This window comes from Podarcis gaigeae (genome assembly GCF_964106915.1).
Source record: "Podarcis gaigeae genome assembly, chromosome: 15".
Classification (NCBI taxonomy): Eukaryota; Metazoa; Chordata; class Lepidosauria; order Squamata; family Lacertidae; genus Podarcis; species Podarcis gaigeae.
This window is the reverse complement of record NC_139692.1, coordinates 22547739-22560278: the sequence shown is the minus strand read 5'-3', so window position 1 is coordinate 22560278 and position 12540 is coordinate 22547739. Positions and strand designations below refer to the sequence as shown.

Here is a 12540-nt window from a genome sequence, read left to right as displayed (position 1 = left end):
AGTCAGAAATGTTGCATTCTTTTGTGACTGTTGCATGCTCTCTATAAGCTGAGAATAGATCTGATAGCCTCAGATGTCAGAAAGGGAGGTTCTTTATCATGGAATTGCCAAATCAGTGCAGACAGGATCACTGGTCCACTAGGCTATTGGTCTACTCCAGGAGTGTGAACTTGAATCTGCTGGATTCAACAAAATACCATAGTCAAATGTTTGGGTTCCTTTAAGCTTATTTACTGGCATTTGAATGCTTTAATTTTCTATTTCCCAGATTCCAAAAAAACCAAACAAACCCAACAAAACCTCTTTTTTAAAATGAGCAATATTTTGTTCCAGAAACATACCACCTTATCAGCTAATTAATAAGAGCTATTTTACAAACATACAATACATCTGGATAATTAGAACAATAAATTCTTTTTTTCTTAAACATTCAAACATGATCAGTTAAAAATACAAGGTATTAAGAGGATTTCTTTTTCTTTCTTTTCTTTTTTTTTTTGCATTTTGCTTTTCAAATTCCAGATTGTTCCTGTGTTCCTTAAAAGTAAAACCGGTTAAAAGGAGTATATGATTGTATAGTGAACAAATAAAATACATTTTTAGTAGGAAGGAAGTTTCAAAACAACTCTTTTTTTGTTTTTTTAATTCTTAAAGAGCAGTGTAGTGTTCTGGCTGCAGTATCCCTTTTGGAGACCATTGGCTTATCAGCTGGCATCTGGGGACGGAGGGAGGAGGAGGACTGAAGGATCTCTTTGAAATGGGGACAGCAAGGGGTCAAATCCATCCATCAGATGCAAGATGCACCAATATTCCACATGAGAACAACACAAGGAGCAAACACCAACAACTTCCTCTACCTCAAAAGGAGCTTTCTATCAAGTTGGAACATTTATGCTTAGACAACCATGGAAGAGTCCAAGAAGCCAGGGCCACAGCTGTTCTTAAGCTTTGGTTGTCAAGAATCAAGGGTCCCTATTGCCCAGGAATTACCTCCGCCCACTCCCACTCCAGGAATTGGTCACACAAGTACTGTATGCCCGATGTCCGCAAGTGCCACCTAGCAACCCCATTCCTTGCATGTTTAAATGGTAGGTTAACAGTAGGTGGCAGCGTCAAACCACGCGACTGGGCCCAGGACCGCTGTGCTAAAAACTCTGCACAGAAGACTCAGTACTGTTTCCTCCTCCCTTACTACAGTGTTTACACAGTGAGGTTTGATCTACACACCAAGCAGAATGAGGGGAGGATGAGGAAGCAGAGCCCTGGGATGTGAGCAGCCCTCCTGCTCCTTCCCAGGATTATTTATCTATTCCACCGCTCACAAATCTTTCTCAACTCTGGCAGAAAGTGTTTTTAAAAAATGAGTATGTGATATATCTTTTTGCTGAAGTCCAAGGCAAGAATACCATCTTGCTTGTCACAATGAGCGAAAAGACACAGTTTCAGTTTATATCTTTACAAATTATTAACTGCAAATTATTAAAAGCCAAATTAACTGCACTGTAATCAAAGTGGATAAGAGCGGTAGACTCGTAATCTGGAGAACCAGGTTCATGTCTCCGCTCCTCCACATGCAGCTGCTGGGTGACCTTGGGGATAGTCACACTTCTTTGAAGTCTCTCAGCCCCGCTCACCTCACAGAGTGTTTGTTGTGGGGGAGGAAGGGAAAGGAGAATGTTAGCCGCTCCTTTCGGTAGTGATAAAGCAAGATATCAAATCCAAACTCTTCTTCTTCATCATCATCATCATCTGTATTGCTGAAGACAAAGTGCCAAACTGGACTGGGGACCATATTTTACAATATTCCACCCACCTACAGTGCAAAGAAAGAATGGTATGCAAGTTTTAAAAAATAAACTCAACAAGGTACAGGCATAGGTAGAGCCTCGGAGAAAACATTAAAAATATCAACACACGGGGGTGGGGGAGAGAAACTGTCTACCAGGCCCTCAGATGTGGCAGTTAAGAGTTGATTTATCACAAGAATTGGAGTTAATGTTACTAAAAGCAGATAAAAGCAAAAGCACTGCAAACAGAGACGACTGCTTTGGCCCTTCTGTTTTTACTGGAAAATTTGAGTGCTATATAAAGAAATCCCAACTTTCATCTAAAGCTTTGCACTGCTTGTGCTCTCAGACAGCCCAGAAAGAAGAAAATAAACCCAAAGAAACGAACAAACAGTCCAGTCTACCACTCTTGGCATTCTACCAATTCATTCTGCTTCATGTGTAGACCAGGTCCAAATGATGCAAAAGCAAGCTGTTGACATCTGGATCGAGGCCTTTGCCTTTTGAATCCCCCACCCCCTGCAATAATCTTCTTCTATAAATCCAGGTTAAACACAAAAAAGGACAGTGGAGCCAACATAATGTTATCTTGTCCATGAAATATTCCATTACTTCTTTTTTTCAGCCTGTGGTTTTGTTTTGTTTTTCATTTTGCAAGGGAGGAGGAAAGGAGAGAGAAAAGGCTGTTCCATACTATTGTCCAGTCTAAAGAAGGGAATGTTCACAGCCAGACATGAAGGACAGGAAAGGATTCTTTGGTTGGAATTTTTCAAGGCTATTCTAATATATTTTAAAAAGGGGGGGGGGACCACACAAACCCAAAACCAATGGGAATCCCCGCAAAGTGCATTTTAGTTTTGACCCTCTTCACAAAAATGGATCTGTGCCTGGGGTCTGTTGTACAGTAGACACGCTAGGGAGTTAAGACATCCCCAGTGATTTTAGGATACTGTGTTGGGAGCAATGGACAATCCCCATTTCTCACCACCTTCTCTTTCTTATAAGCTGAATAATGCCCTTAACAGGAGATTGCATAACATGGCATAAGAACAAGCCTGAAAAACACACAAAACCAAACACCACCAAAAGGACAGGAGCACAGTACTGTTTCACTTCCGAGGGTGGGGGGGAATGAGATGGTCACATCCTCTAAGGATGGCTAAGAACTCTTCAGGCTTTGCCACAAAACCTGCATTCGCCTTGCATGACCTCCTTTCTCAGGTTGATCCTCAGGAGATTTTGGCAACCTGACCCAGAGGCATATTGTAAAGATGCTGAAGAATTATCTTGCCAGACACCTCTGCAGGTCAAATCTATAGTGGAAGTGCTACAGCAGACAATGATCTTGGGACTCCTGCCACAGAATGCAGGGAAGAGACAGGCAACAACAATCTGCAGTGGAAATCTGAACTCCCCACTGCTCAAAAGCTACTCATGCTAGGGAGAGGTCCATGTTGTGAGTGTGATTTCTTGATCGTCCTAGACATGGGCTGTGGAAAGGGAATGTAAAAGTGTTGCTAGCATGATGTTACATAGCTAAGAGGTAAAAAAAGAGGGGCTATTTAAAATCTGAAAAGGTCCATGTTTATCTTCTATACTCAGGCACACCTAGTTTTCCTAATGCCAAGAGGTGGCAAAAGTTTTACATGGAAAACAACGTGAAATTATAGAATCAAGCAGTTATGAAATGGGAACAAGCAGATCCACGAGGCGCTCAGAACGGCACTGATAAAAGGAAGCTCGTGCAGATATGGAAGGAGACCCTTTGGTTTTGGGGCACTTTCTGCCACTGAAGAGGGATGGCAATCCGTACAACTTGCTTCTGGAAAATCTTATCTCCCCATCTTGACAGACATCAGTTCATGGTTTCAAAACGTTGGCGGTTGGAGGGAAGGGGAGGTTTTTAAAATTTGTCCTTGCACAGCCTGCCCATTCTTAGTACTACTATTCGGCCTGCTAAGGGAAGAAGAGGTTTGTGTTTCGCATGACTGGGAAACAACAAGCGTTTTGATTCTCTGCCATTATAGCTACAGGGGAAATGTGTCTCTGTGTTAATGGAGCAGGCAGTATGACCTTCACGCTGGAAGGAGGGGAAGAAAACAAAAGAAAAAGAAAAATTCTCCACACTTCGCAGCACATTCAACATGAGGAACACAAGTTACGGGGATTTCTAGAGTTCGGCACATTTAGATCTGAGTTGTCAAAAAAAAAAAAAAAAAAGGCCAGGATTTGGGAACCTGGTGCAGGGAAAAAAAAAAAAAAAGACCAGCCACTTGCAATGAAAGGAAGAAGCTGCATCCTGAACGGTCTGTCTCATGGAGGTAGCACCCAGCCTTGTACCACTTCCGGTAACCAGTCTGGAATGTCCAGTGTTTTTACATATGTGCTGTGAGCCTTCAATTTCCATTCTTAGACAGGGTTCAGTTTCAAAACACAAGGATGTCAGAATTCCTATTAGGAAAAATACTGCAGAGCTGCTCCCATGGAGGCTTCTGAGCTAACCAGTGTGATTTCAGAGCACTTTGGCACAAACAGTGCAAAAAACAAAACAAAACCCCACCACCCCAAACCAATCCCATTCTCCCTGCACATGCAATGGCCAACAAAGCACACCTCTGGGTGTTGAACATACCTGGGATTTTACTGAGAAGTACCTGTGGCTAACTCCAGTAGTAGAAGATGCGCAAACCAGGAGTGACTTAGCAGGCACATTCTTTGCCCCACCTCACTGCTTTCAAAGAGAATTCAAAGCCAAGGTAAAAATCCCAAGCCTTTCATCTCCTTGTCAAAGCACCAGGTGCCATTGCAAGGAGAGCCCAAAGACTGCCAACCTTTCAAGTGCCTGGTTGTGTACAGCATGGCATACCGTCACTGCAAAGGGGGCGGGGGACCATTGCAGGAGAAGCTCTTTTGAGCAGTGGACTGGTTGCTGGCAGAATCCAATCCAGTGAAAAGTCAAGACACGCTCTCACACACAAGTAGCCCTGAATGTGGGTCCAGGAGCATAGGGATGTTGGGGCCTAATAAAATACAAATTAAAGTGTGCTTTCAGTACATGGAATGAAGTCAAATAAATACATTGATTTTTTTTTTTTGTATATGTCTAAATACATTTTTATATATCCTACACCCAAAGCTTTATACATTTGGTTTCTTCTTTTTGTTCCTCTCTTTCCTTTTGTTTGGAATCAAAAAGAATTACTGGTAGCAAAGGAGGAGAAAAAAAATCACCACCTCTCCCTGACAAGCTAGTGCAGAGGCCTAAAAGGAAACCATACTCCACCCCAACCCCCCCAGTTCCCACTGCTGCACTTGGATGGTCCACGGAAAGAGCCCTCATGCTGCAAGAGTCCAGGCAGAAGCCAACAGGTGCCAATGCGAGGCTGATGCTTCCATCCAACCTCCGAGAAGCTTGACTAACTTTTATCTAAAGAGAAAGAAAGAAGTAGAACACAGTATTATAAAGCAGCAGCTGAGCACTATGGATCTTATGCACAGGTGTTTCTATCGCAGGTGCACAATCCATGCTCTGGTGCTTTACAGAGATGTATCTCTGCACTAAACAGTTAGATGTGAGCCAAAAACAAAACACAATTATTTCCATTTGTCTGCTCCCTGAGGCTGCAAAAAGAACATGAGGTGTTGAGCTGGAAGATACATCCACTGTATTAACTAACGCTAATACAGGAGAGGAGTAAAAGTGCCTATAGAATTGTATGCTTCTTAAGAGATCTCATATCTACAAATAGGAGGCTACAAAAAGGTCATAAGAATGGGTGGGGCAGGTCATCTTGTAAATTATGACCATTGGAACATAGAAAAATAACTCTGAAATAAGCTATCAGCTGATCTTCTGTTGGGCCCTTAGAACTATCACGTTATCAGTGGACTGAGTGCTGAGCAGCAAGGAAGGGCGCACCTCTTATACCATACAATCCACTAAGAGAAAGGTGCACAATGTCAGCAAACCCAGGTATTGAATTAGAATGTTTTATAGCCAGCATCTTTTCCTGAAAATTCAGGAGCTGCAGTGAAATCTCTAAAAACTTTTGCAAGAAAGATTAACAACTGTTTCCCCTTGTATTTCTGTTTAGAAGCTGCCCAGGGAATGGGGAAGGCATACCTGAGTGCTCATCTGTGGGGGCTGTTCCAGCCAGCCTTTGTTGAAGAAGAGTAGCATAGTTCTCCTCCACTTCCTGGAAGATACAAGCCAACACACATTTGATCTGTGGCTCACTTGCAGACAGGCAATCAGATCAGACTCACTGAAACTGTGTCTATGCCAAGTTCTGGAACAGATTCAGTCTTCTATCACTGAGAACTCCAGTAATGAGAGAACCTCTCCTATTCTTTCAAGCTATTACTTGTTTTCTCTCCAGATATGGAAAAGGTCTTGCAGGTTTGGCAGCAGCTGAAAACAGCAGCCCATCAAGGACAGAAGGGCATTGCCTCAGAAACGAGCAATGCCATTTTTACACCACAGGAACACCACTCATCCCAATTTAGCATCTCTTTGGCATTGGCCTGTCTGCCTTCTGTTTATCTTCCTGAAGCAACTCTCACACAATCATTACTGGGATAGCAAAACTCTGCACTTTCTAGCATCTTGAAGGTGAAAAGTCACTGAGCACATTTCCCAGATGGAGAAGAGACACAGGAAGACTCTCCAGTCAAATCCCATGTTGCATTTTCACATGTCAACCTCACGCTCCATGAAAATTTCTGTCTTATTCAGAAGGACCACATTCCTAGTAATCTCTTGAGCCACAGTGCAAAGCTGACAAGGAAGGAAGTCTAACTTATAAATACATGTGTACATCCTATGCCTATGCCCATGGCATCGCTCACAGGAGCAATCATGTGCCTGGAAAAATGAAACATATTAATTGCTGCACCTTATCAATCTGTGGTGCAGCAGGAAGCCAAGCCTAAGTCTGATGAAGCAAAGGCTGAATTCTCTCATCACTGGACTCTATCTTGCAATGTTTTATCTTTATTCAGGTTGGTGCCAGGATAAAAAACAGATAGTAGAGAATAAGCCCTTAAACCCTTATTTTATTTCTTTCATAATATGTGTACACCGCTTGATTATTTTAAAAAGTCAATGCAATTTACAAAGAAAAATGTGCTTCATATTGGACTCGCACAGGATGCACAATACTCTTTGGTTTCTTGGGACTGTTAAAAAGTTGCAAGAGCCATCCAGTTGGCTGTAAGGAACTGCCTGCCTCTGACAGCATTGCCCTAGTCCTGGTTCCATCATGTAACAACCAGCCCTTCTTCCCAAGGTGCTGCATTGTCTTCACATCTTTTCCCCTACTTTGATTCCTGTACTTTCATTTCACTGTGGCCAAATCCCTAGCTTGCCAACTTTAGATCTAAAGTGTCCCTGTCTCTCTTTGAGCCTCTAAGATACAGAGAAGTTCTCAACTGAAACTGTGGCTTTTGACACACTCGTTTCAGTAAATGGAAACTGATCTTAGCCTCTAGACTTTCTGCTCCACCCCTCGCCTCCTTGCTGCCTGAGATTTTGAATGATACCTCACAATACTGGATCCTAAAATCACTCTTTCCCTTCATTCACATTCCCCACATGAAGCCTTCTCTTTCTCCAGGATTACCTTAAGGTTTTCATTTCTTTCCCTTTGAAAAACTCAACTGAACTGAACTCTCCTGGTCGTGGAACAAAATTCACCACCAATCTCAATTTGAAAAGCTACAGTGAAATCAGTGAAGAAAATAAAACACATACAAATCCTCAGCATGCCTTGTTCCCCAGGAAGCCTTTTTGTTCCCAATTTCCCACTTTCTACATGTTTTTTTAGAAAAAAGAAATGCAGCCAAATTTACACAAGAACACACCGTACCTTTAAGTGTTCAAGGTTGGCTTCTATCTTCTGTATGTAATGCATTATCAGGGCACAAGACTCCACAGAGAAGGGAGGCCTTAGTACACCTGAGCAGGATTCCTTAGCAGCTTCCCAGTGGGAGGCCATTAATTCCTCTGCAAATGCCAAGCTTCCTTCGTCTGTCCGGGTGTCTTGCAGAGATGGTGGTGGTTGGTGGGCAGAGTCCATTGTGCTGTTGCCTGCAGTGCACTGTAGAACCAGCGAAGTTACCTCCTCATCTGTGGAGCTCTCCTGTACTGTGCCATATCCGTCAAGGATCAAATAATTTCCTGTGAAGACAATATCTTAACACTAACGCTTCCAGATAAGAGCAGCTCATCTAAGATGGCAGCAACAATACTGTATGTGCCTGCCCCTAACACCTGTGCATGCCATGCAAGTATGAAATTGGTGTAACCTTAGCAAAAAATGTTAAGTTGCATTCAGTACGTGACTGGACTCAAACCTCTCTGGAGGTTCTTCTCCCTAAAATCTCAGTGCTTTGGGTTAAACTGTGGTGAAACAGGAATTCATGGTAAGAAAGCTACCCCATCTCTCCTGTGGCTCCTGACACGAACCTGGATTTGTGAATATGAACCCTCTGCATAATTCTTCTGCCAAAGTCAGTATTTGCAGCCAAGAACACATCATTTTAAGTTTTGTGAAGGTAGGTAGAGGTGCTCACACACTTGCCACCTTACAAATTTCTTCCATGGAACACTGCCCTTGAATGGTTGATGATGTGGGCCCCCTGCCACCTCCCCCAAAAAAGAATTGATGTACTGGGAGGTATCTTCCCACAGGGTTTTTAGGTTAAATATGCATTCTCACAACTAGTGAGATACAGTGGATGCACACATCTTCCTTCACAATGATATGTGCCATCAGAACTGACGTTCTAAGAGCTCTGCCCAAATTACAGCAATATTTCATTTCAGCCTAACACATTTGTGGGATTTATTCACCTGAGATCCGCAACTGCACCTCTTCTTCCTCCTTCCTTTCCGCCACTTCACCCTCTGATTGGTTCTCATCGCTGTGGGCTTCCCGAGCATCAAAAAAGTGCTCTCCACCATCCTCAGAACCTATCACTTCAGGCTCGGTGGTTGGGGTATCTGGGTTTGTGCTCAAGGGGTCCATTAACTGACTGCTGTTTGACACAGTGTCCCCTGGTTGCATTAATTCACTTGAAGTCCGATGACTGCAACAAGGTCCAAAATTATTTGTTCCCATGACAGAGGGTGTCCTACTGGCCCCAGAAATGGATGTCTTGTCATTGTCCGAGTACTGTAGTCCTCTCTGGACACAACTCTCCACTTGGGTCCTCTGACAAATTGTCCTATGCCTGGCAATACGCTGCCAGCCTTCAGGAGACTCCTTTTCAGACATGCCCAGCTGCTCCATTAGCAATTTCTTCAATAAGCCCACTGAAAGGGAACATAAAATCATCACAGATCTTGCAAGTCATCTCCTGCGACTGAAATTAACCTGTGCACATAAATTATATGTTAAAGACTGGTGCTCGAAGAAGGCACAAACTCAGCAGCCAGCTCCTTTTCTCTTTTTAGAGAAGGTGAAAGATATAAGACATGTCAGGAGACAATAATCTAAAGACTGGCATGTTATCTGAATGCAGCCATGTACATCTCTATGTCAAGGCAAGAGCTGCCAGCTCCTCCACAAATCTCATCCCATTTCCCAGCCTAGGTAGAGCAGTACTTTTCTGAGACACCTGGAGCATAGCAGCCATATCCCTTGCCTTTCATTTGTTCTCATGCTCTAGGCCTGGTTTAATCAGAAAGCACATTTTGGTGGTTGAGCCTCACCTTCCTGACACCTCTCAAAGACATAAGGCATGGTTGAGTAGGCAAGAGATTTTTTAAAGAATACAAAGTTTTTTTAACAGGGAGCACGCTCCCTGTGGAATGCCCTCCCTTCAGATGTCAAGGAGATGAAGAATTACACAACTTTTAGAAGAGATCTGAAGGCAGCCCAGTATCGGGTTTTTAACGCTTGATGTTTTCATTATGTTTTTAGACATGCTGTAAGACAAACTGTATTAATAGAATAGAATAGAATAGAATAGAATAGAATAGAATAGAATAGAATAGAATAGAATAGAATAGAATATTTGTTATTATATTATATTAATTATATTATATTATATTATATTATTATATTATATTATATTATATTATAGTATATTATATTATACCACCAATTCACCAACCTAATGATGGTACCAAAGAACCATTTCATTTTAAAAGGTATTTTACCAAAACACACAACCAGCCAGCACCTAGCTCTTTTATGTCATACTTGGCTCTCTCTCTCTCTCTCTCTCTCCCAAAAAGGGTAGGTGATGCTCATTTAGCTCAAGAGGCAATGGACAGCAGTTGAGTACCATCAAATCCACCATTCACTTACTCTTGGGCCCCACACATCCTCATCTACTTACAATTTCTTAGTGCATCCAATGCCCATCGCTCTTCTGAACTTTGGAACAAGTGCTCTGGACTTGTGTGGCTGTAGTGCTCAGAGGACTCTTTAATCAGCAACTCTGCTGCTGGTTTTTCTCCAAACTGCCTGTCTGCCTCCAGGAGCTCCTCCTCTTCCAGCTTCTCAGACATTGCTGCTGAAGGAGACTGAACCTTCGCCATCAGAGGAGACTCCAGTCCCATATCTTTATCTAACAAACAAACCACCAAAATCAATGCAAACTCAAAACTGCTTAAAATACCTTATTTAAATTTCTATCTCTCTTAGCCTATAGTTTTAGGAAGGCTATAACAAAATACAAACATTGCTATTAAACATGCTAAATGCATGCATGCTTCTAGTCCTGGAGATGGGGACAGAAGACAGTAAAGTATAAATAGATACAGTACATTGGGCTATTAAGAGACACAAACCTGGAAGGAATAAATCGACTATGGCTCAAAAGTGACTTTTGTGCCATATGCACATCTAACACTTGAAACACAATTCACAATAAAGAAAACCTTGGATTTGCCATAAACCATTAAAGGTATAAAGGTAACTCACGCCACAGTGGTGGGACCCAATACCAAGCATGTAACTTTTACCTGGACTCTGCATGCTGCTATCAGGAGTAGCTTGTTCTTCCTTTAATTTCTGCTGGTCTTCCTCCTCATGATCTTCCCTGCAAACCAAAGAGAGAAAACAAATCAACCACATAAAAAGTGGTATCACCATCCACAATTTCTCTTTCTTTCTTTCTTTCTTTCTTTCTTTCTTTCTTTCGTTTAGAACCTACCCGGTTATAATGTATGGACACAAGCAAACACACAACTTACTCGCATGGCCCAGACGGCGGAAATGGAATTACGCTTCTACCTCGTCCAACTTTCACTGTTCCTGCCATCCGTGCTATGAGGTCCTGCCACCTGTAGATAAGTAAAAAAAGAACTAGTGTAAAACATGATGCCCAAGAAAAAGAAGTGTGCAGAGTTTTAGCAAAACTGCTAACTGATTCTTCCTGCACTTCTTCCTCACATCTTTCTAATACACAGGGACAAGAGGTTTCAGTGCTGCTCACAACTCTTTCAACCTATCATTTCAGTTTGCCCCCGTCGGCTTAAATTTACCGTTGCCAGTTCCTTGCATACATTTATTTCCTTCTCTTAGGGTTGCTGTGTGAACAGAAGCAATAAATGACTGTTCAGTATGGAGAGACGGAAAAACAGCTTAGAAACAAGAAGCCTTGTCTCTGCGATGGCCAAGTAGCTAAGACTGCACAGGGTCTCCATCACATTCACACAAAGCCACGAAAGGAAATTCTTTATTGCTGGAGCACATGCTGCTTTGCTGTACACACACTCAGTCGTCAAAAAGAAAAAAGTGGCTACTGGATGAGGGCTGAAGGGACCCAGAGCAGGGAGGGAAGCTGATGGGGAAAATCCCAGCAGCAGAGCACTGAAAAGGGGGAAATTGGTGACAAAGCACAGCATGTTGCTATTCTGGTTTCCTTAAATGTTTAAGGTACGCACAATGACAAAAAATGCATAAAAACTAACTGATCCTGCCACATCTATCAGTGGACACCCAGAAACCAAACACCAAAGCCCTAAGAAATGTACAAATGCAGCAATGGGAGAAAGAAAGAAAAAGAGAGAGAGAGAGAGAGAGAGAGAGAGAGAGAGAGAAAGAAAAAGGTTAAGAGAAGTCAGGAAAGGCAACCCCTGGCAAAGGAGAAATAAGTTGTTCTGTCCCGCCTTCAGCATCCCATTTACATTTTTTTAAAAAATAATCTGCTAAGAAACTAACAACCACTGCTTCCATGCTGGCTAAAGAAAAGCTCCACAATGTGCAGTCTGCTTGGAAAATGCAAACTACTTCCAGCAATGTAACATTTTACTGAAAAAACTAGTCAGATTATTTGGCAACTGATGAGTAAAGAGTTTATGCTGAACACCAGAAAACACTGCAACCTATTAAATATGCAGAGAATCACTGCAGAAACTATCCCCAAACATACACCTCTAACTCCTGCACTTAGAACTTAATAGCCCATTTGAGATTCCAAGTAGGTGAACAAAAACACACAGACAAAACTTGTCAGGCTGCTGAGATCTTTAGGTACACAGAAGAAGTCATTTTAATTGGACATTGCCTGTAGGAAAGACAGACTTGCAGATTTCTCTTTCTGCAGCAAACTTTTCAAATTTATAATTAATGCTCCTCAGGCCTTTTCAAAACATTTGCAGTGTGCACAGGAAGATGATGCAAAAGATGCCTTTTAAACTCTAAATCCTCTGTTACAGTCACCAAATATGTCTAGTGTGCAAGAGCAACTGCTAAATATGCAATTCAGGATTAACTATTGAGTGGGAAGAAACATTATC

The 12540-nt window shown here is 42.2% G+C and overlaps 1 protein-coding gene across 7 annotated transcripts in view; it reads right to left on the bottom strand.

Annotated features, from left to right (window-relative positions):
• Positions 1–209: 209 nt before the first annotated feature.
• ARHGEF12 (Rho guanine nucleotide exchange factor 12) overlaps positions 210–12540 on the bottom strand; it is an 85532-nt gene continuing 73201 nt past the window's right edge. For all 7 annotated transcript variants that reach the window (XM_083713924.1, XM_083713926.1, XM_083713923.1 and 4 more), the window contains 7 exons: positions 10993–11082; positions 10762–10838; positions 10134–10364; positions 8641–9102; positions 7655–7965; positions 5911–5983; positions 210–5214 (listed from right to left, as the gene is read on the bottom strand). In XM_083713924.1, coding sequence (XP_083570050.1) covers positions 5204–5214; positions 5911–5983; positions 7655–7965; positions 8641–9102; positions 10134–10364; positions 10762–10838; positions 10993–11082 — 1255 coding nt within the window. In that variant the 3' untranslated portion in view covers positions 210–5203. The remainder of the gene's footprint in view (positions 5215–5910; positions 5984–7654; positions 7966–8640; positions 9103–10133; positions 10365–10761; positions 10839–10992; positions 11083–12540) is intronic.